This window comes from Bombina bombina, chromosome 12 (assembly GCF_027579735.1).
Source record: "Bombina bombina isolate aBomBom1 chromosome 12, aBomBom1.pri, whole genome shotgun sequence".
In the NCBI taxonomy this organism is placed as follows: domain Eukaryota; kingdom Metazoa; phylum Chordata; class Amphibia; order Anura; family Bombinatoridae; genus Bombina; species Bombina bombina.
Genome location: NC_069510.1, coordinates 147,042,138 through 147,064,497, shown reverse-complemented (window position 1 = coordinate 147,064,497; position 22,360 = coordinate 147,042,138). Strand labels below are relative to the sequence as shown.

At 41.3% G+C, this 22,360-nt stretch overlaps 1 protein-coding gene across 1 annotated transcript in view; it reads left to right on the top strand.

The window, feature by feature from the left end:
- RGS3 (regulator of G protein signaling 3) overlaps positions 1 to 22,360 on the top strand; it is a 1,044,909-nt gene that overhangs the window by 22,240 nt on the left and 1,000,309 nt on the right. The window contains exon 2 of the mRNA XM_053695840.1: positions 11,867 to 11,925. Within this exon, the coding sequence (XP_053551815.1) occupies positions 11,869 to 11,925 (57 nt within the window). The 5' untranslated portion in view covers positions 11,867 to 11,868. The remainder of the gene's footprint in view (positions 1 to 11,866; positions 11,926 to 22,360) is intronic.

Here is a 22,360-nt window from a genome sequence, read left to right as displayed (position 1 = left end):
CATTTGCTTCTGGTTGCTAGAAGCTTGATGTTTGGCATTTTTTCCCATTCCTGAAACTGTCTTATAAGGAATTTGATCTATTTTGCTTTATATGTTGTTTTTTCTCTTACATATTGCAAGATGTCTCACGTTGCATCTGAGCCAGAAGATACTACAGGAAAACCTCTGCCTGCTGGATCTACCAAAGCTAAGTGTATCTGCTGTAAACTTTTGGTAGCTATTCCTCCAGCTGTTGTTTGTATTAAATGTCATGACAAACTTGTTAATGCAGATAATATTTCCTTTAGTGATGTACCATTGCCTGTTGCAGTTCCCTCAACATCTAAGGTGCAGAATGTTCCTGATAACATAAGAGATTTTGTTTCTGAATCCATAAAGAAGGCTTTGTCTGTTATTTCTCCTTCTAGTAAACGTAAAAAGTCTTTTAAATCTTCTCTCTCTACAGATGAATTTTTAAATGAACACCATCATTCTGATTCTTTGGACTCTTCTGGTTCAGAGGATTCTGTCTCAGAGATTGATGCTGATAAATCTTCATATTTATTTAAGATGGAATTTATTCGCTCTTTACTTAAAGAAGTACTAATTGCTTTAGAAATAGAGGATTCTAGTCCTCTTGATACTAATTCTATACGTTTGGATAAGGTTTTTAAAGCTCCTGCGGTTATTCCAGAAGTCTTTCCTGTTCCTAATGCTATTTCTGCAGTAATTGCTAAGGAATGGGATAGATTGGGTAATTCATTTACTCCTTCTAAACGTTTTAAGCAATTATATCCTGTTCCGCCTGACAGATTAGAATTTTGGGACAAAATCCCTAAAGTTGATGGGGCTATTTCTACCCTTGCTAAACGTACTACCATTCCTACATCAGATGGTACCTCGTTTAAGGATCCTTTAGATAGAAAAATTGAATCCTTTCTAAGAAAAGCTTATCTATGTTCAGGTAATCTTCTTAGACCTGCTATATCATTGGCTGATGTTGCTGCAGCTTCAACTTTTTGGTTGGAAACTCTAGCGCAACAAGTAACAAATCGTGATTCTCATGATATTATTATTCTTCTCCAGCATGCTAATAATTTCATCTGTGATGCCATTTTTGATATTATTAGAGTTGATGTTAGATTTATGTCTCTGGCTATCTTAGCCAGAAGAGCTTTATGGCTTAAGACTTGGAATGCTGATATGGCTTCTAAATCAACTCTACTTTCCATTTCTTTCCAGGGAAACAAATTATTTGGTTCTCAGTTGGATTCTATTATTTCAACTGTTACTGGTGGGAAAGGAACTTTTTTACCACAGGATAAAAAGTCTAAAGGTAAAAACAGGGCTAACAATCGTTTTCGTTCCTTTCGTTTCAACAAAGAACAAAAGCCTGATCCTTCGTCCTCAGGAGCAGTTTCAGTTTGGAAACCATCTCCAGTCGGAATAAATCCAAGCCTGCTAGAAAGGCAAAGCCTGCTTCTAAGTTCACATGAAGGTACGGCCCTCATTCCAGTTCAGCTGGTAGGGGGCAGGTTACGTTTTTTCAAAGAAATTTGGATCAGTTCTGTTCACAATCTTTGGATTCAGAACATTGTTTCAGAAGGGTACAGAATTGGTTTCAAGATGAGACCTCCTGCAAAGAGATTTTTTCTTTCCCATGTCCCAGTAAATCCAGTGAAAGCTCAAGCATTTCTGAATTGTGTTTCAGATCTAGAGTTGGCTGGAGTAATTATGCCAGTTCCAGTTCCGGAACAGGGGATGGGGTTTTATTCAAATCTCTTCATTGTACCAAAGAAGGAGAATTCCTTCAGACCAGTTCTGGATCTAAAATTATTGAATCGTTATGTAAGGATACCAACGTTCAAGATGGTAACTGTAAGGACTATATTGCCTTTTGTTCAGCAAGGGAATTATATGTCCACAATAGATTTACAGGATGCATATCTGCATATTCCGATTCATCCAGATCATTATCAGTTCCTGAGATTCTCTTTTCTAGACAAGCATTACCAATTTGTGGCTCTACCGTTTGGCCTTGCTACAGCTCCAAGAATTTTCACAAAGATTCTCGGTGCCCTTCTGTCTGTAATCAGAGAACAGGGTATTGTGGTATTTCCTTATTTGGACGATATCTTGGTACTTGCTCCGTCTTTACATTTAGCAGAGTCTCATACGAATCGACTTGTGTTGTTTCTTCAAGATCATGGTTGGAGGATCAATTTACCAAAAAGTTCTTTGGTTCCTCAAACAAGGGTAACCTTTCTGGGTTTCCAGATAGATTCAGTGTCCATGACTTTGTCTTTAACAGACAAGAGACGTCTAAAATTGATTACAGCCTGTCGAAACCTTCAGTCTCAATCATTCCCTTCGGTAGCCTTATGCATGGAAATTCTAGGTCTTATGACTGCTGCATCGGACGCGATCCCCTTTGCTCGTTTTCACATGCGACCTCTTCAGCTCTGTATGCTGAACCAATGGTGCAGGGATTACACGAAGATATATCAATTAATATCTTTAAAACCGATTGTTCGGCACTCTCTGACGTGGTGGACAGATCACCATCGTTTAATTCAGGGGGCTTCTTTTGTTCTTCCGACCTGGACTGTAATTTCAACAGATGCAAGTCTCACAGGTTGGGGAGCTGTGTGGGGATCTCTGACGGCACAAGGAGTTTGGGAATCTCAGGAGGTGAGATTACCGATCAATATCTTGGAACTCCGTGCAGTTTTCAGAGCTCTTCAGTTTTGGCCTCTTCTGAAGAGAGAATCGTTCATTTGTTTTCAGACAGACAATGTCACAACTGTGGCATACATCAATCATCAAGGAGGGACTCACAGTCCTCTGGCTATGAAAGAAGTATCTCGAATTTTGGTTTGGGCGGAATCCAGCTCCTGTCTAATCTCTGCGGTTCATATCCCAGGTGTAGACAATTGGGAAGCGGATTATCTCAGTCGCCAAACGTTGCATCCGGGCGAATGGTCTCTTCACCCAGAGGTATTTCTTCAGATTGTTCAAATGTGGGGGCTCCCAGAGATAGATCTGATGGCCTCTCATCTAAACAAGAAACTTCCCAGGTATCTGTCCAGATCCCGGGATCCTCAGGCGGAGGCAGTGGATGCATTATCACTTCCTTGGAAGTATCATCCTGCCTATATCTTTCCGCCTCTAGTTCTTCTTCCAAGAGTAATCTCCAAGATTCTGAGGGAATGCTCGTTTGTTCTGCTAATAGCTCCGGCATGGCCTCACAGGTTTTGGTATGCGGATCTTGTCCGGATGGCATCTTGCCAACCATGGACTCTTCCGTTAAGACCAGACCTTCTGTCTCAAGGTCCTTTTTTCCATCCAGATCTGAAATCCTTAAATTTAAAGGTATGGAGATTGAACGCTTGATTCTTGGTCATAGAGGTTTCTCTGACTCCGTGATTAATACTATGTTACAGGCTCGTAAATCTGTATCTCGAGAGATATATTATAGAGTCTGGAAGACTTATATTTCTTGGTGTCTTTCTCATCATTTTTCTTGGCATTCTTTTAGAATTCCGAGAATTTTACAGTTTCTTCAGGATGGTTTAGATAAGGGTTTGTCCGCGAGTTCTTTGAAAGGACAAATCTCCGCTCTTTCTGTTCTTTTTCACAGAAAGATTGCTATTCTTCCTGATATTCATTGTTTTGTACAAGCTTTGGTTCGTATAAAACCTGTCATTAAGTCAATTTCTCCTCCATGGAGTTTGAATTTGGTTTTGGGAGCTCTTCAAGCTCCTCCGTTTGAACCTATGCATTCATTGGACATTAAATTACTTTCTTGGAAAGTTTTGTTCCTTTTGGCCATCTCTTCTGCTAGAAGAGTTTCTGAATTATCTGCTCTTTCGTGTGAGTCTCCTTTTCTGATTTTTCATCAGGATAAGGCGGTGTTGCGAACTTCTTTTGAATTTTTACCTAAAGTTGTGAATTCCAACAACATTAGTAGAGAAATTGTGGTTCCTTCATTATGTCCTAATCCTAAGAATTCTAAGGAGAAATCATTGCATTCTTTGGATGTTGTTAGAGCTTTGAAATATTATGTTGAAGCTACGAAATCTTTCCGTAAGACTTCTAGTCTATTTGTTATCTTTTCCGGTTCTAGGAAAGGCCAGAAAGCTTCTGCCATTTCTTTGGCATCTTGGTTGAAATCTTTAATTCATCTTGCCTATGTTGAGTCGGGTAAAATTCCGCCTCAAAGAATTACAGCTCATTCTACTAGGTCAGTTTCTACTTCCTGGGCGTTTAGGAATGAAGCTTCGGTTGACCAGATCTGCAAAGCAGCAACTTGGTCCTCTTTGCATACTTTTACTAAATTCTACCATTTTGATGTATTTTCTTCTTCTGAAGCAGTTTTTGGTAGAAAAGTTCTTCAGGCAGCGGTTTCAGTTTGAATCTTCTGCTTATGTTTTTTGTTAAACTTTATTTTGGGTGTGGATTATTTTCAGCAGGAATTGGCTGTCTTTATTTTATCCCTCCCTCTCTAGTGACTCTTGTGTGGAAAGATCCACATCTTGGGTAGTCATTATCCCATACGTCACTAGCTCATGGACTCTTGTTAATTACATGAAAGAAAACATAATTTATGTAAGAACTTACCTGATAAATTCATTTCTTTCATATTAACAAGAGTCCATGAGGCCCACCCTTTTTTGTGGTGGTTATGATTTTTTTGTATAAAGCACAATTATTCCAATTCCTTATTTTATATGCTTCGCACTTTTTTTCTTATCACCCCACTTCTTGGCTATTCGTTAAACTGATTTGTGGGTGTGGTGAGGGGTGTATTTATAGGCATTTTAAGGTTTGGGAAACTTTGCCCCTCCTGGTAGGAATGTATATCCCATACGTCACTAGCTCATGGACTCTTGTTAATATGAAAGAAATGAATTTATCAGGTAAGTTCTTACATAAATTATGTTATTTACTTAATTTGCTATGTAGTCAGGTCTATGTGTGTTTCCCTTTGCAGTCTAACCGTTTCAGTATGAGAATCCTTTTCTAGGAAGTTATTTTCTTACCTAGGGTTTAGTCTTTTTTTTTCCAATTTGACTTGTTTTTCCTTAAATTTTGCAGGCAAATCTAGGCTCACGGGGGCGCAAAATGCTGTTTATTGCATCATTCTTGGTGCAAATATTTTTTGCTGCAAATTTGCGTCTATAGTGTCGCAAGTTTCGTCATTTCATGTGTCTTTATTGACTTTAGGCTGTTTGGGGCGAAGTAGCGCGTGTTATGACACAAGTTGTGTCATTTCCGGATGTTGATTGGCGCCAAACATTTTTTTCACTTTGCGTCATGCTTGGCGCTATATAGTTTTTTTATTATATTACCCCACTTCCTTTATGCTCCCTACTCTTTATTATCTAGAAGGCTATGCTGTTTGCTTTTCTGCTTATTTAGCGCATGCATTTTTTCCCATTCCTGAAACTGCTATATGAGGAAATTGGATATTTTGTTTTAAAGGTTATTTTTTCTTTTACATTTTGCAAGATGTCAGTCTGATCCTGTCTCAGAAGCTACTGTTGGAACCATGCTGCCTGAACACAGTTCTACCAAAGCCAAGTGTATCTGTTGTAAGATAGCTGAGATTATATCTCCAGCTATATTATGTAACAGTTGTCAGGATAAGCTTTTGCATGCAGATGTTTCTATTAGTACTAGTACAGTGTCTGTTGTTCCCTCAACATGTAATGTACATGATATCCCTGTTAATATGAAAAATTATATTGCTGATGCAATACAGAAGGCTATGTCTGCTATTCCACCTTCTAATAAATGTAAAAGGTCTTTTACAATTTCTCATAATGCTGATGAAATTTGTGATGACCGACAACATACTGAAATATCCTCCTCTGAAGAGGATCTCTCTGGTTCAGAAGATCCTACTACAGGCATTGAAGTTAATAAATCTTCTTATATTTTTAAGATTAAATATATTCAGTCTTTGTTGAAAGAAGTATTAGTTACTTTGGGTATTGAAGAGTCGGATCCTCTTGATAACAAATCCAGTAAGCGTTTCAATTGTGTTTTTAAACCTCCTGTGATTACTTCTGAGGTTTTTCCTGTTCCAGATGCCGTTTCTGATGTGATTGCTAAAGAATGGTCTAAGCCTAGTGCTTCTTTTAATCTTTCTTCTAGGTTTAAGAAGTTATATCCTTTACCAGCGGCTAATTTGGAATTTTGTGATAAAGTCCCTAAGGTGGATGGGGCTATTTCTACTCTTGCCAAGTGTACTACTCTTCCTATGGATGATAGTACTTCTTTTAAGGATTCTTTAAGATGGGAAGATCGAATCCTATCTAACGAAAAAGCTTATTTACATTCTGGCTATATTCTCAGGCCTGCCATTTCTATGGCTGTTGCGGCTGCATCAACTTTTTGGTTAGATAACCTAGCAAATCGGGAAACAGATTCTGATTTTTCTAGCATTGTTCGTTTGCTTCAACATGCTAATCATTTTATCTGTGATGCTATTTTTGGTATCATCAAAATTGATGTTAAATCTATGTGTTTAGCTATTCTAGCTAGAAGAGCTTTATGGCTTAAATCATGGAATTTTGATATGGTTTCTAGATCACAATCTCTCTCTTTCCAGGGTAATAGTTTATTTGGTTCTCAGATTCTATTTCCACTCACTGGGGGGAAGGGAGTTTTTTTGCCCCATGATAAGAAGTCTTCCGCTTCAGGAACAGGGTTTGGGTTTTTATTCAAATCTATTCATTGTCCCAAAGAGAGAAAATTCATTCATACCAGTTCTGAATCTGAAGTTTTTGAATCATTTTGTAAGGGTCCCAAATTTCAAGATGGTGACTATAAGGACTATTCTGCCTTTTGTTCATCAAGGTCATTGCATGTCCGCAATAGACTTACACGACGATTATCTTCACATTTCGATTCATCCAGATCACTATCAGTTTCTGAGATTTTATTCTCTTGACAAGCATTACTAATTTGTCACTCTTCCATTTGGCCTAGCGACAGCTCCAAGAATCTTTTTCTCGGTGCCCTTCTATCTGTAATCAGAGAGCAGGGTATTGCAGTGTTTCCTCATTTGGACGATATCTTGGTACTAGCTCAATCTTTTCATTTAGCAGAATCTCGCACAAATCAACTAGTGTTGTTTCTTCAAAGTCATGGTTGGAGGATCAATTTACCAAATAGTTTCTTGATTCCTCAGACAAGGGTCACCTTTTTAGGTTTCCAAATAAATTCAGTGTCCATGACTCATTCTTTAACATACAATATACAAATGAAATTGGTTTCAGCCTGTCGGAACCTTCAGTCTCGATCATTCCCTTCAGTGGCTATGTGCATGGAAGTTTTAGGTCTCATGACTGCAGCATTGGACGCGTTCCCCTTTGCTTGTTTTCATATGAGACCTCTGCATCTTTGTTTTCTGAATCAATGGTGCAGGGATTATACCCGAATATCACAATTGATATACTTAAATCCCAACATTCAACTCTCTCTGTTCTGGTGGTTGGACCATCATCGGATTTTTTTTAAGGGGACTCTTTTGTTCATCCTTTCTGGACAGTGATCTCAACAGATGCAAGTTTTACAGGTTGGGGAACTGTCTGGGTGTCTCTGACAGCACAAGGGGTTTGGAGGTGAGGTTACCAATCAATATTTTAGAACTCTATCTTCAGAGCTCTTCAGGCTTGGCCTCTATTAAAGATAGGAATTATTTGTTTTCAGACATACAATATCACAACTGTGGCATATGTCAATCATCAGGGAGGGACTCACAGTCCTTTAGCAATGAAAGAAGTATCAAGGATACTGTCTTGGGCGGAATCAAACTCTTGTCTAATTTCTGTGATTCATATCCCAGGTGTAGACAATTGGGAAGTGGATTATTTCAGCCGTCTGACTTTGCATCCGGGGGAGTGGTTTCTCCATCCAGATGTGTTTTTTCAGATTGTACAGATGTGGGGTCTGCCAGAAATAGATCTGATGGCTTCTCATCTAAACAGGAAACTTCCCAGATAACTTTCCCGGTCCAGGGATCCTCAGGTGGAGATGGTGGATGTGTTAGCAGTTCCTTGGTCTTATCAACTTGCTTATATTTTTCCCCCTCTAGTTCTTCTTCCAAGGGTGATCTCCAAGATCATAATGGAACAATGGCTTGTGTTTCTGATAGCACCAGCATGGCCTCACAGGATTTGGTATGCTGATCTTGTCTAGATGCCCAGTTGGTCACTTCCTTTGAGGCCAGACCTTCTGTCTCAAGGGCTGTTTTTCCATCAGGATCTCAAATCGCTAAATTTGAAGGTATGGAAATTGAACGTTTATTGCTTAATAACTGAGTTTTCTCTAACTCAGTGATCAATACTATGTTGCAGGCTCGTAAGTCTGTTTCTAGGAAGATTTATTATCGGGTTTGGAAAACCTATATTTCAGCGTTTTTTTTCTCATAAATTCTCTTGGCATTCTTTTAAAATTCCTAGAACTTTACAGTTTCTTCAGGATGGTTTGGATAAAGGTTTGTCTGCAAGTACTTTGAAGGGACAAATCTCTGCTCTTCTGTTCTATTTCATAGATTGATTGCTAAACTTCCTGATACTCACTGTTTTGTTAAGGCTTTGGTCAGTATCAAGCTTGTTATTAAGTCTATTTCTCCTCTATGGAGTCTTAATTTGGTTTTGAAGGCTTTGCAGGCTCCTACTTTTGAGCCTATGCATTCTTTGGATATTAAATTACTTTCTTGGAAAGTGTTGTTCCTTTTTGCTATCTCTTCTGCTAGAAGAGTTTCTGAATTGTCTGCTCGCTTGTGAATCTCCTTTTCTGATTTTTCAGCAGGATAAAGCTGTTTTGCAGACTTTGTTTAAATTTTTTCCTAAGGTTGTGAATTCTAGCAACATTAGTAGGGAAATTGTTCCTTCTTTGTGTCCGAAGCCTAAGATTCTCTTGAAAAATAGTTACATTCTTTGGATGTGGTAAGAGCTTTGAAATAGTATGTGGAAGCTACTAAGGATTTCAGGAAGACTTCTAGTCTATTTGTTTTTTCTGGTTCTAGAAAAGGTCAGAAAGCCTCTGACATTTCTTTGGCATCTTGGTTAAAGCTTTTGATTCACAAGGCTTATTTGGAGGCGGGATGGTCTCCGCCTCAGAGAATTACAGCTCATTCTACTAGATCAGTTGCTACTTCGTGGGCTTTTAAGAATGAAGCTTCAATTGATCAGATTTGCAAAGCAGCAACTTAATCTTCTTTCCATACATTTTACAAAATTTTACCATTTTGATGTATTTGCTTCTTCTGAAGCAGTCTTTGGTAGAAAAGTTATTCAGGCAGCTGTCTCAGTTGGATTCTTCTGTTTATGAGAACTTATTTTGTGGATTTAATGTCTCAGCTGAAATAGCTGTTTTTTTATTGTATCCCTCCCTTTCTAGTGACTCTTCTGTGTACTTCCACAACTTGGGTATTTTATCCCATACGTCACTAGCTCATGGACTCTTGCCAATTACATGAAAGAAAACATAATTTATGTAAGAACTTACCTGATAAATTCATTTCTTTCATAATGGCAAGAGTCCATGAGGCCCACCCTGTTTTTGGTGGTTATTTTTTTTTGTATAAAAGCACAATATTTTCCAGTTCCTCCTTTTTTTTGTATGCTTTTTTACTCCTTTTTTACTCTTGGCCAGGGATAGGCATGCACCAAGACTGTGGTGGACATTTCCCAAAGTACAGACCTTAGTGAAGGACACTAAGGTATATTTCAAATTAAAAATATAAAAAAACACTCTTTACTGAGAGGGTAGTGGATGCATTGTGGAAAAACCATCCAGTAGAAGTGGTAGAGACAGTGAAGGAGTTTAAACATGCATGGGATAGGTATAGGCTATACTAGATCAGTATCACACGCGCACGCACACACACACACACTTGGTATCTCACACCCACACCTGCTTACACACTATCACACACATACCTACATAGTCTCTTGATTGCACACTATCCCCCACACACATACCCACACTCTTACACATCTCTTTAGTCACACACATACACTTTTGCAATCTCACACTGTCACACACACACAGTCTCACATTCTGTCTCACTCTTTTGCACACTGTCACACACACTGCCTCAGCCTTTCACACACACTCTTGCACACTGTCACACACACTCAGTCTCCACGCTGCAAAACGGTTTGCGGACACTGCAAGGGCCAGTCACAGACACCAGTGTCCGTGTACGGACACCTTGCCTATCCCTGTACTTGGCTATACGTTAAACTAAAGTATGTGTGTGGTGGTAGGTGTATTTATAGGCATTTTGAGGTTTGGGATACTTTGCCCCCTCCTGGTTGGAATGTATAGCCCATACGTCACTAGCTCATGGACTCTTGCTATTATGAAAGAAATTAATTTATCAGGCAAGTTCTTACATAAATTATGGTTTTATACTGCATCATCTATCAACACATACAATTTTAGATCATATTGGGTAATTTACACTAGCAATGATCCAATCAGTAGCCTGTGTTTAACCGAGGGTGCAATCTCATATTATAACTCTTCCTCATCAGCAGAAGTTCTGCCTCTCAACACGCACGTGTCATCCTCACATAGACACCAGATCTATCGATGATTGCTTTGTAACCCCAGTAAACCATATATATAATCTTTGTGAAATGTATCATTTTCAGTGCCGGGGTGCATTTACTTAATATAAAAATAGTGGTGCTCAGTATAGCTATGGTATTAAACTGAAACTTTGATATTTTGCTTAGAAAGATATTTCGGTCATGGGACGAATATTGATTCTAATAACTGTTAGGCAGTAACATTATCTATAAAATACCATTTTATGGTACTGGTTGCATATTTTTCTACATTTCTATCTTCCTTAAGGGATATGAAATACAACTTTTTTTTTTTCTTCTTTTACGATTCACATAGAGCATTCAGTTTTAACCCTTTGAGTGCTAAGCACTTTCCCACCTGGGTGCTAATCTGTTTTAAGGTTTTTTTTTTATTTTTTTTTTGAATTTTTTTTTTGTTTTCAGATCCCCAAGACTTACACTGTTGGAAAGGATAGGCGATTACCTTTCCAACAGTGGGTCTTGGGGGGTCTGTAGCTGCTTAGATGCCTGAGATACAGGCTTCTAAGCAGCAATGCCCCCTATTCCTATACTTAACATTGTCAATTTTAAATAAAGTTGTGTGGTGACGTTATCACGCGTGACGTCACCGCATAATGTGAAGCCCCGGCGATACCTGTCACTATACAGTCCTGATCGCCGGGGTAGGAGCGGGTGGGAGCCCCCAGATCTCCCTCAAGGTGGTAGAGTGCTAGCTTCGGCTCTGAGTTGTTGGCACCTGGGTGGGAAACTCTGCGATTGCTCAGCCATTGTTAGCACTGAAAGAGTTAAATCACTTTCTAATTTACATCTATCAATTTTTATTCATTCTCTTATTAACTTTTGTTGAAAATTAGCGACGCAAGCTTAGGAGTGTCCACAAGTCTGGAGCACTATATGGCAGCATTTTTACAATAATTTTACCCATCTGCAAAAGCTCTAGATGGCAGCACCATTTCCTGCCATGTAATGATATGGAGACATCCACCTAGGTATTTCTTTAACACAGAATATGGGAACAAAGCCAGTTTCATAATAGATATAAATTGGAAACTTTTTAAAAATTGTATGCTCTGTCTGAATCACAAAAGAACAGTTTTTGGGATTTTATATCCCTTTACTTAAACTGTTAGAACGACAAAAGTAAGGGCAGGTAAATGTGTTGTAATGCAGGTGCCTGGTCTATTTGTACGTCACTGAAGATACACCGAGCTGTTACATGATGTTTCACAAACCATAACCATTCTCACGCTAACCGTGCATTTCATTTTTTTTAGTTATGGAAGCCAAAGGATTAATGGGAAGAGATTTTCGGACCTGTGACTCGTATGTAAAGGTAATGTATAAATACAGATCTTTTCCTTCCTAAGATATGGAGATTCCACGGCTTAATTCCTTACTGTTGGGAAATACTACACCTGGCCACCAGTAGGATCAAAGACACCCCAGCCAAAGGCTTAAATATCCCTCCTACTTCCTCATTACCCCAGTCATTCTTTGCCTTTCGTCACGTTAGGAGGTGGCAGAGAAGTGTCAGAAGATTTGTAGAGTCCTGAAAAAGGGTATCTGCCCTTTGAGATAGGATTGGAGTTTTAAGTAGTCATGTCAACCTCTCAGTAGGAGTATTGATGAGTTAGTCTGGAGATGCAGGGAAAGTTTTTCTGCAAATTCATCCAGACTTCTGCTATCTGCTCCTAAGCAATCAGTGTTGACGAGTTTGAGTCTCTCACTCAAGTCCATGCCAGGAGCGCTGCCATAAGACTGTCACACTTAATAAGCTGTGTTCTGTTGCACAGCATGGATCCTGAAGGTAAGATTGTTTAAATTTTTTACACATAAAACGCTATAACAGGGTCAGTGTGGCTCCTTTATACCTTAATAGGGTCCAGGGTTTATATCCTCTGAAGGGGGTTTATTGAACAGTTGCGGTTAATTAATCAGTGTATTAATTATTTACATACTGCTTTGTGATTTTTTTTTTCTCTTGTGAAGGTGTATCCAGTCCACGGGTTCATCCATTACTTGTGGGATATTCTCCTTCCCAACAGGAAGTTGCAAGAGGACACCCACAGCAGAGCTGTCTATATAGCTCCTCCCCTAACTGCCACCCCCAGTCATTCTCTTGCAACTCTCGACAAGAAAGGAAGTATCAAGAGATATGTGGTGACTTAGTGTAGTTTTACCTTCAATCAAAAGTTTATTTTTGAACGGTACCGGCGTTGTACTGTTTTACTCTCAGGCAGAAATTAGAAGAAGAATTCTGCCTGGAGGTTTGATGATCTTAGCGGTTTGTAACTAAGGTCCATTGCTGTTCTCACACATAACTGAAGAGTATGGAAAGAAAACTTCAGTTGGGGGGACGGTCTGCAGATTGCCTGCTTTGAGGTATGTTCAGTATATTTCTCCTGTTAAGTGTAGTCAGTCCACGGGTCATCCATTACTTATGGGATATTAACTCCTCCCTAACAGGAAGTGCAAGAGGATCACCCAAGCAGAGCTGCTATATAGCTCCTCCCCTCTACGTCACACCCAGTCATTCTCTTGCACCTAACTAATAGGATGTGTGAGAGGAGTGTGGTTATTAAATTTAGTTTTTTATTTCTTCAATCAAAAGTTTGTTGTTTTAAACAGCACCGGAGTGTGTTGTTTCTTCTCAGGCAGTATTAGAAGAAGAATCTACCTGAATTTGTGTATGATCTTAGCGGACCTAACTAAGGTCCATTTGCTGTTCTCGGCCATTCTGAGGAGCGAGGTAACTTCAGAACAGGGGACAGCGGGCAGGGTTCACCTGCAAAGAGGTATGTTGCAGTATATTATTTTCTAAGGAATGGAATTGACTGAGAAAATACTGCTAATACCGATATAATGTAAGTACAGCCTTAAATGCAGTAGTAGTAACTGGTATCAGGCTGTTATGTATGTATGTTGGCACCAAAGTATTTCTGGGGAATGGCGCTTCACTAAGAAAATACTGTATACATATAACTCTAGCCTCTCTGCAGTGATAGCGACTAGCAACAGGCTTTTATTCTTATTCATATATTTAAAACGTTTACTGACAGGTTAATCGTTTTTTTCTCTGAGGTACTTGGTGAAAATTTATGGGCATTATTTTCCACTTGGCTGTCGTTTATTTTGTATAAAATCAGTTACTGAGCTTCCCCACTGCTGTATTAAGAGTGGGAGGGGCCTATTTTTGGCGCTTTTACTACGCATTAAAAATTCAGTCACAGTCTTCCTTATTCTCCCTGCATGATCCAGGACGTCTCTACAGAGCTCAGGGGTCTCCAAAACTAGTTTGAGGGAGGTAATCACTCACAGCAGACCTGTGAGACTGTGCTTTGACTGTGATAAAAAACGTATTTATTTGTCAATCGTGTTTTTTTGGTATTAAGGGGTTAATAATCCATTTGCTGATGGGTGCTATCCTTTGCTAAATTAATGCATTTCATATAAAAAATTGATTGCTATAACTAAACCGGTTCATTGTTATATCAAAGTGACAGTTTTTTTGTGTGCTTCTTAAAGGCACAGTAACGTTTTTTTATATTACTTATAAATTCAGTTGAAAAGTATTTCCACGCTTGCTAGTCTATTTGCTAGTTTGTTTAAACATGTCTGACACAGAGGAATCTCTTTGTGCAATATGTTCAAAGGCCAAAGTGGAGCCCAATAGAAATTTATGTACTAATTGCATTGATGCTACTTTAAATAAAAGCCAATCTGTACATGTTAAGCAACATTCACCAGACAACGAGGGGGAAGTTATGCCGACTAACTTGCCTCACGTGTCAGTACCTGCATCTCCCGCTCAGGAGGTGCGTGATATTGTAACGCCAAGTACATCAGGGCGGCCATTACAAATCACTTTTCAAGACATAGCTAATGTTATGACTGAAGTTTTGTCTAAATTGCCAGAACTTAGGGGTAAACGAGACCACTCTGGAGTGAGAACAGAGTGCGCTGATAATGCTAGGGCCATGTCTGATACTGCGTCACAATTTGCAGAACATGAAGACGGAGAGCTTCATTCTGTGGGTGACGGATCTGATCCAAATAAACTGGATTCAGACATTTCAAATTTTAAGTTTAAGCTGGAAAACCTCAGTGTATTACTAGGGGAGGTGTTAGCGGCTCTGAATGATTGTAACACAGTTGCAATCCCAGAGAAAATGTGTAGGTTGGATAAATATTTTGCGGTACCGACGAGTACTGACTTTTTTCCTATACCTAAGAGACTTACTGAAATTGTTACTAAGGAGTGGGATAGACCCGGTGTGCCTTTCTCACCCCCTCCTATATTCAGAAAAATGTTTCCAATAGACGCCACCACACGGGACTTATGGCAAACGGTCCCTAAGGTGGAGGGAGCAGTTTCTACTTTAGCTAAGCGTACCACTATCCCGGTGGAGGATAGCTGTGCCTTTTCAGATCCAATGGATAAAAAGTTAGAGGGTTACCTTAAGAAAATGTTTGTTCAACAAGGTTTTATATTGCAACCCCTTGCATGCATTGCGCCTGTCACGGCTGCGGCGGCATTTTGGTTTGAGTCTCTGGAAGAGACCCTTGACACAGCTCCATTAGATGAGATTACACACAAGCTTAAAACCCTTAAGCTAGCTAATTCATTTATTTCTGATGCCGTAGTACACTTAACTAAACTTACGGCTAAGAATTCCGGATTCGCCATTCAGGCGCGCAGAGCGCTGTGGCTAAAATCCTGGTCAGCTGATGTGACTTCTAAATCTAAATTGCTTAACATACCTTTCAAGGGGCAGACATTATTCGGGCCCGCTTTGAAAGAAATTATCGCTGATATTACGGGAGGTAAAGGCCATGCCCTGCCTCAAGACAGAGCCAAACCAAGGGCTAGACAGTCTAATTTTCGTGCCTTTCGTAACTTCAAGGCAGGAGCAGCATCAACTTCCTCTGCCCCAAAACAGGAAGGAACTGTTGCTCGCTACAGACAAGGCTGGAAACCTAACCAGACCTGGAACAAGGGCAAGCAGGCCAGAAAACCTGCTGCTGCCCCTAAGACAGCATGAAGTGAGGGCCCCCGATCCGGAAACGGATCTAGTGGGGGGCAGACTCTCTCTCTTCGCCCAGGCTTGGGCAAGAGATGTCCAGGATCCCTGGGCGTTGGAGATCATATCTCAGGGATATCTTCTGGACTTCAAAGCTTCTCCTCCACAAGGGAGATTTCATCTTTCAAGGTTGTCAACAAACCAGATAAAGAAAGAGGCGTTTCTACGCTGTGTACAAGATCTTTTACTCATGGGAGTGATCCATCCGGTTCCGCGGTCGGAACACGGACAAGGGTTTTACTCAAATCTGTTTGTGGTTCCCAAGAAAGAAGGAACCTTCAGACCAATATTGGATTTAAAGATCCTAAACAAATTCCTAAGAGTTCCATCGTTCAAAATGGAAACTATTCGGACAATCTTACCCATGATCCAAAGGGGTCAGTACATGACCACAGTGGATTTAAAGGATGCCTACCTTCACATACCGATTCACAAGGATCATTACCGGTATCTAAGGTTTGCCTTCCTAGACAGGCATTACCAGTTTGTAGCTCTTCCCTTCGGGTTAGCTATGGCTCCAAGAATCTTTACAAAGGTTCTGGGCTCTCTTCTGGCGGTACTAAGACCGCGAGGAATATCGGTAGCTCCGTACCTAGACGACATTCTGATACAAGCGTCAAGCTTCCAAACTGCCAAGTCTCATACAGAGTTAGTACTGGCATTTCTAAGGTCGCATGGGTGGAAAGTGAACGAAGAAAAGAGTTCTCTCTTACCACTCACAAGAGTTCCCTTCTTGGGGACTCTTATAGATTCTGTAGAAATGAAAATTTACCTGACAGAGGACAGGTTAACAAAACTTCTAAATGCTTGCCGTGTCCTTCATTCCATTCAACACCCGTCAGTGGCTCAATGCATGGAGGTAATCGGCTTAATGGTAGCGGCAATGGACATAGTACCTTTTGCATGCCTGCATCTCAGACCACTGCAATTGTGCATGCTAAGTCAGTGGAATGGGGATTACTCAGATTTGTCCCCTCTGCTAAATCTGGATCAAGAGACCAGAGATTCTCTTCTATGGTGGCTTTCTCGGCCACATCTGTCCAGGGGGATGCCCTTCCGCAGGTCAGATTGGACGATTGTAACAACAGACGCCAGCCTTCTAGTTTGGGGCGCAGTCTGGAATTCCCTGAAGGCTCAGGGATCATGGACTCAGGAGGAGAGACTCCTTCCAATAAACATTCTGGAATTAAGAGCAATTTTCAATGCTCTTCTGGCTTGGCCTCAGTTTGCAACTCTGAGGTTCATCAGGTTTCAGTCGGACAACATCACGACTGTGGCTTACATCAACCATCAAGGAGGAACAAGGAGTTCCCTAGCGATGATGGAAGTCTCAAAGATAATTCGCTGGGCAGAGTCTCACTCTTGCCACCTGTCAGCGATCCACATCCCAGGCGTGGAGAACTGGGAGGCGGATTTTCTAAGTCGCCAGACCTTTCATCAGGGGGAGTGGGAACTGCATCCGGAGGTGTTTGCCCAACTGCTTCATCTTTGGGGCAAACCAGATCTGGATCTCATGGCGTCTCGCCAGAACGCCAAGCTTCCTTGTTACGGATCCAGGTCCAGGGATAGATGCTCTGACAGCACCTTGGGTCTTCAACATGGCTTATGTGTTTCCACCTTTCCCGATGCTTCCTCGATTGATTGCCAGGATCAAACAGGAGAGAGCATTGGTGATTCTAATAGCGCCTGCGTGGCCACGCAGGACCTGGTATGCAGATCTAGTGGACATGTCGTCCTGTCCACCATGGTCTCTGCCTCTGAGACAGGACCTTCTGATTCAGGGTCCTTTCAAACATCCAAATCTAATTTCTCTGAGGCTGACTGCATGGAGATTGAACGCTTGATTCTATCAAAGCGTGGATTCTCGGAGTCAGTGATTGATACCTTAATACAGGCTAGGAAACCTGTTACCAGGAAAATTTACCATAAAATATGGCGTAAATACTTGCATTGGTGCGAATCCAAGAGTTACTCATGGAGTAAGGTTAGGATTCCTAGGATATTGTCTTTTCTACAAGAAGGTTTAGAAAAGGGTTTATCTGCTAGTTCGTTAAAGGGACAGATTTCAGCTCTGTCTATCCTTTTACACAAACGTCTGGCAGAAGTTCCAGACGTTCAGGTTTTTTGTCAGGCTTTGACTAGGATTAAGCCTGTGTTTAAGACTGTTGCTCCGCCGTGGAGCTTAAACTTGGTTCTTAACGTTCTGCAAGGTGTTCCGTTTGAGCCCCTTCATTCCATCGATATCAAGCTGTTATCTTGGAAAGTTCTGTTATTAATGGCTATTTCCTCGGCTCGTAGAGTCTCTGAGTTATCGGCCTTACATTGTGATTCTCCTTATCTGATTTTTCATTCAGACAAGGTAGTTCTGCGTACTAAACCTGGGTTCTTACCTAAGGTAGTCACTAACAAGAATATCAATCAAGAGATTGTTGTTCCATCATTGTGCCCTAACCCTTCTTCAAAGAAGGAACGACTTTTGCACAATCTGGACGTCGTCCGTGCCCTGAAATTTTATTTGCAGGCAACTAAAGATTTTCGTCAAACTTCTTCCCTGTTTGTCGTTTATTCTGGACAGAGGAGAGGTCAAAAAGCTTCGGCTACCTCTCTCTCTTTTTGGCTTCGTAGCATAATACGTTTAGCCTATGAGACTGCTGGACAGCAGCCTCCTGAAAAGATTACAGCTCATTCTACTAGAGCTGTGGCTTCCACTTGGGCCTTTAAGAATGAGGCCTCTGTTGAACAGATTTGCAAGGCTGCAACTTGGTCTTCTCTTCACACTTTTTCAAAATTTTACAAATTTGACACTTTTGCTTCTTCGGAGGCTGTTTTTGGGAGAAAGGTTCTACAGGCAGTGGTTCCTTCCGTGTAAAGATCCTGCCTGTCCCTCCCGTCATCCGTGTACTTTTAGCTTTTGTATTGGTATCCCATAAGTAATGGATGACCCGTGGACTGACTACACTTAACAGGAGAAAATATAATTTATGCTTACCTGATAAATTCATTTCTCTTGTAGTGTAGTCAGTCCACGGCCCACCCTGTTTTTTACGGCAGGCCTAAATTTTAATTAAACTACAGTCACCACTGCACCCTATAGTTTCTCCTTTCTCGTATGGTTTCGGTCGAATGACTGGATATGACGTAGAGGGGAGGAGCTATATAGCAGCTCTGCTTGGGTGATCCTCTTGCACTTCCTGTTAGGGAGGAGATATAATCCCATAAGTAATGGATGACCCGTGGACTGACTACACTACAGGAGAAATGAATTTATCAGGTAAGCATAAATTATATTTTTTTAAGGACCTCTGACTTTGAGTGCATGGTGGGAGGGGCCTATTTTCGCGCACTTTATGCGCAGTTGATATTCAGACTGAGACATCCAGCTTCCCTAAAGGAGTCCTCTGGCGTCTAGGACCACTATAGAGGGTTTTTTCCCTGCAAAAATCGTGTTTAAGGGCAGGTAGGAGCCACAGCAGAGCCGTGGCAGTGTGTTTGACTGTTTTTTAACGGTTTTAAAGTTTTTCTAATCCGTTTTTGGGCCTAAGGGGTTAATCATCCATTTGCAAGTGGGTGCAATGCTGCTTTAGTCCCTTATACACACTAAAAATTTTGTAGTTTTTACTACTTTTTAACACTGTTTTGCAGTTTATGTGGTAGTTTTTTTTTCTCTTAAAGGTACAGTACCGTTTTTGTTTAATTACTTTTTCACATTTATTAAAGTGTTTTCCAAGCTTGCTAGTCTCATTACTAGTCTGTTAAACATGTCTGACATAGAGGAAACTCCTTGTTCATTATGTTTAGAAGCCATTGTGGAACCCCCTCTTAGAATGTGTACCAAATGCACTGATCTTTCTATAAGTTATAAATACCATATTATGGGTTTTAAAGATTTATCACTAGAGGTTTCTCAGACTGACAAAAGGGAGGTTAAAACACCTAGCTCTCCCAATGTGTCAGAACCTATAACTCCCGCTCAAGTGACGCCAAGTACATCTAGCGCGTCCAATGCGTTTACCTTACAAGACATGGCGGCAGTTATGAATCATACCCTCACAGAGGTATTGTCCAAACTGCCAGGGTTACAAGGAAAGCGAGACAGCTCTGGGGCTAGAACAAATACAGAGCTTTCTGACACTTTAGTAGCTATGTCTGATATACCCTCACAATGTACAGAAGCCGAAGCAGGAGAGCTTCTATCTGTGGGTGACGTTTCTGATTCAGGGAAGGAGTTACTTCAGTCTGACTCTGAAATGACAGCATTTAAATTTAAGCTTGAACACCTCCGCTTGTTGCTCAGGGAGGTTTTAGCGACTCTGGATGACTGTGACACCATTGTAGTCCCAGAGAAATTGTGTAAAATGGACAAATACTTTGCAGTGCCTGTTTACTCTGATGTTTTTCCAATCCCTAAGAGGTTTTCAGAAATTATTACGATGGAATGGGATAGACCAGGTGTACCGTTCTCTCCCCCTCCTGCTTTTAAAAAGATGTTTCCCATAGATGCCGCTACACGGGACTCGTGGCAGACGGTCCCTAAGGTGGAGGGAGCAGTCTCTACCCTAGCTAAGCGTACAACTATCCCCGTCGAGGACAGTTGTGCTTTCCTAGATCCAATGGATAAAAAATTAGAGGGTTTCCTTAAGAAAATCTTTATACAACAAGGTTTTATTCTACAGCCTCTTTCATGCATTGCCCCAGTCACTGCTGCAGCGGGTTTTTGGTTCGAGTCTCTTGAGGAGGCTCTGCAGGTGGAGACACCGTTGGATGATATCCTAGACAGGCTTAAAGCTCTTAAGTTAGCCCATTCATTTATTTCTGACGCCGTTTTTCATTTAACCAAGCTAACGGCTAAGAATTCAGGTTTTGCCATTCAGGCGCGTAGGGCGCTATGGCTTAAGTCCTGGTCAGCTGACGTTACTTCAAAGTCTAAGCTTCTCAACATCCCCTTCAAAGGGCAGACCCTATTCGGGCCTGGACTGAAGGAGATCATTTCTGATATTACTGGAGGAAAAGGTCACTCCCTTCCCCAGGATAGGTCCAACAAATTAAGAACCAAACAGACTAATTTTCGTTCCTTTCGAAACTTCAAGAGTGGCGCAGCTTCAACTTCCTCTACTGCAAGACCAGAGGGAACTTTTGCTCAGTCCAAGCCATCCTGGAGACCTAACCAGGCTTGGAACAAGGGAAAGCAGGCCAAAAAACCTGCTGCTGCCTCTAAGACAGCATGAAGGAGTAGCCCCCGATCCGGGACCGGATCTAGTTGGGGGCAGACTTTCTCTCTTCGCCCAGGCTTGGGCAATGGACGTCCAGGATCCCTGGGCTCTGGAGATTGTTTCCCAGGGATATCTTCTGGATTTCAAAGCCTCATCTCCAAAGGGGAGATTTCATCTCTCAAAATTATCTGCAAACCAGATAAAGAGAGAGGCATTCTTACGTTGCGTTTTAAGACCTTCTGGTTACGGGAGTGATCCACCCAGTTCCAAGGGAGGAACAGGGGCAGGGATTCTATTCAATTCTGTTTATAGTTCCCAAAAAAGAGGGAACTTTCAGACCAATCTTGGATCTCAAGATCCTAAACAAATTTCTCAGGGTCCCATCCTTCAAGATGGAGACTATTCGAACCATCCTACCTATGATCCAGGAGGATATGACTACTGTGGACTTAAAGGATGCTTATCTCCACATTCCGATACACAGAGATCATCATCGGTTTCTCAGGTTTGCCTTCCTAGACAGGCATTACCAGTTTGTGGCTCTTCCCTTCGGGTTAGCCACGGCACCAAGAATCTTTACGAAGGTTCTAGGGTCCCTACTGGCGGTTCTAAGACCACGATGCATAGCTGTGGCTCCTTACCTAGACAACATTCTGATACAGGCGTCGACTTTTCAAATCGCCAAGTCCCATACGGACATTGTTCTGGCATTCCTGAGGTGTCACGGGTGGAAGGTGAACGAAGGAAAGAGTTCTCTCTCCTCTCTCACAAGAGTTTCCTTCCTAGGAACTCTGATACATTCAGTAGAAATTAAGATTTTTCTGACAGAGGTCAGGTTGTCAAAGCTTCTAACTTCCTGCCGTGCTCTTTATTCCACTTCTCAGCCGTCAGTGGCTCAGTGTATGGAAGTAATCGGCTTAATGGTAGCGGCAATGGACATAGTTCCGTTTGCCCGCCTACATCTCAGACCACTGCAACTTTGCATGCTCAATCAGTGGAATGGGGATTACACAGATTTGTCCTCTCTGCTAAATCTGGATCAAGAGACCAGGGATTCTCTTCTCTGGTGGCTATCTCGGGTCCATCTGTCCAGGAGAATTAGTTTCCAAAGGCCAGAATGGACTATAGTGACGATAGATGCCAGCCTTCTTGGCTGGGGCGCAGTCTGGAACTCCCTGAAGGCTCAGGGTTCGTGGACTCAGGAGGAAACCCTCCTTCCGATAAACATTCTGGAACTAAGAGCGATATTCAATGCTCTTCAGGCTTGGCGTCAGCTAGCTGCGGTCAGGTTCATCAGATTTCAGTCGGACAACATCACGACTGTAGCCTATATCAACCATCAGGGGGGAACAAGGAGCCCCCTGGCAATGTTGGAGGTTTCAAAGATAATTCTATGGGCAGAGGTTCACTCTTGCCATCTCTCAGCTATCCATATCCCAGGAGTAGAGAACTGGGAGGCGGATTTCCTAAGTCGGCA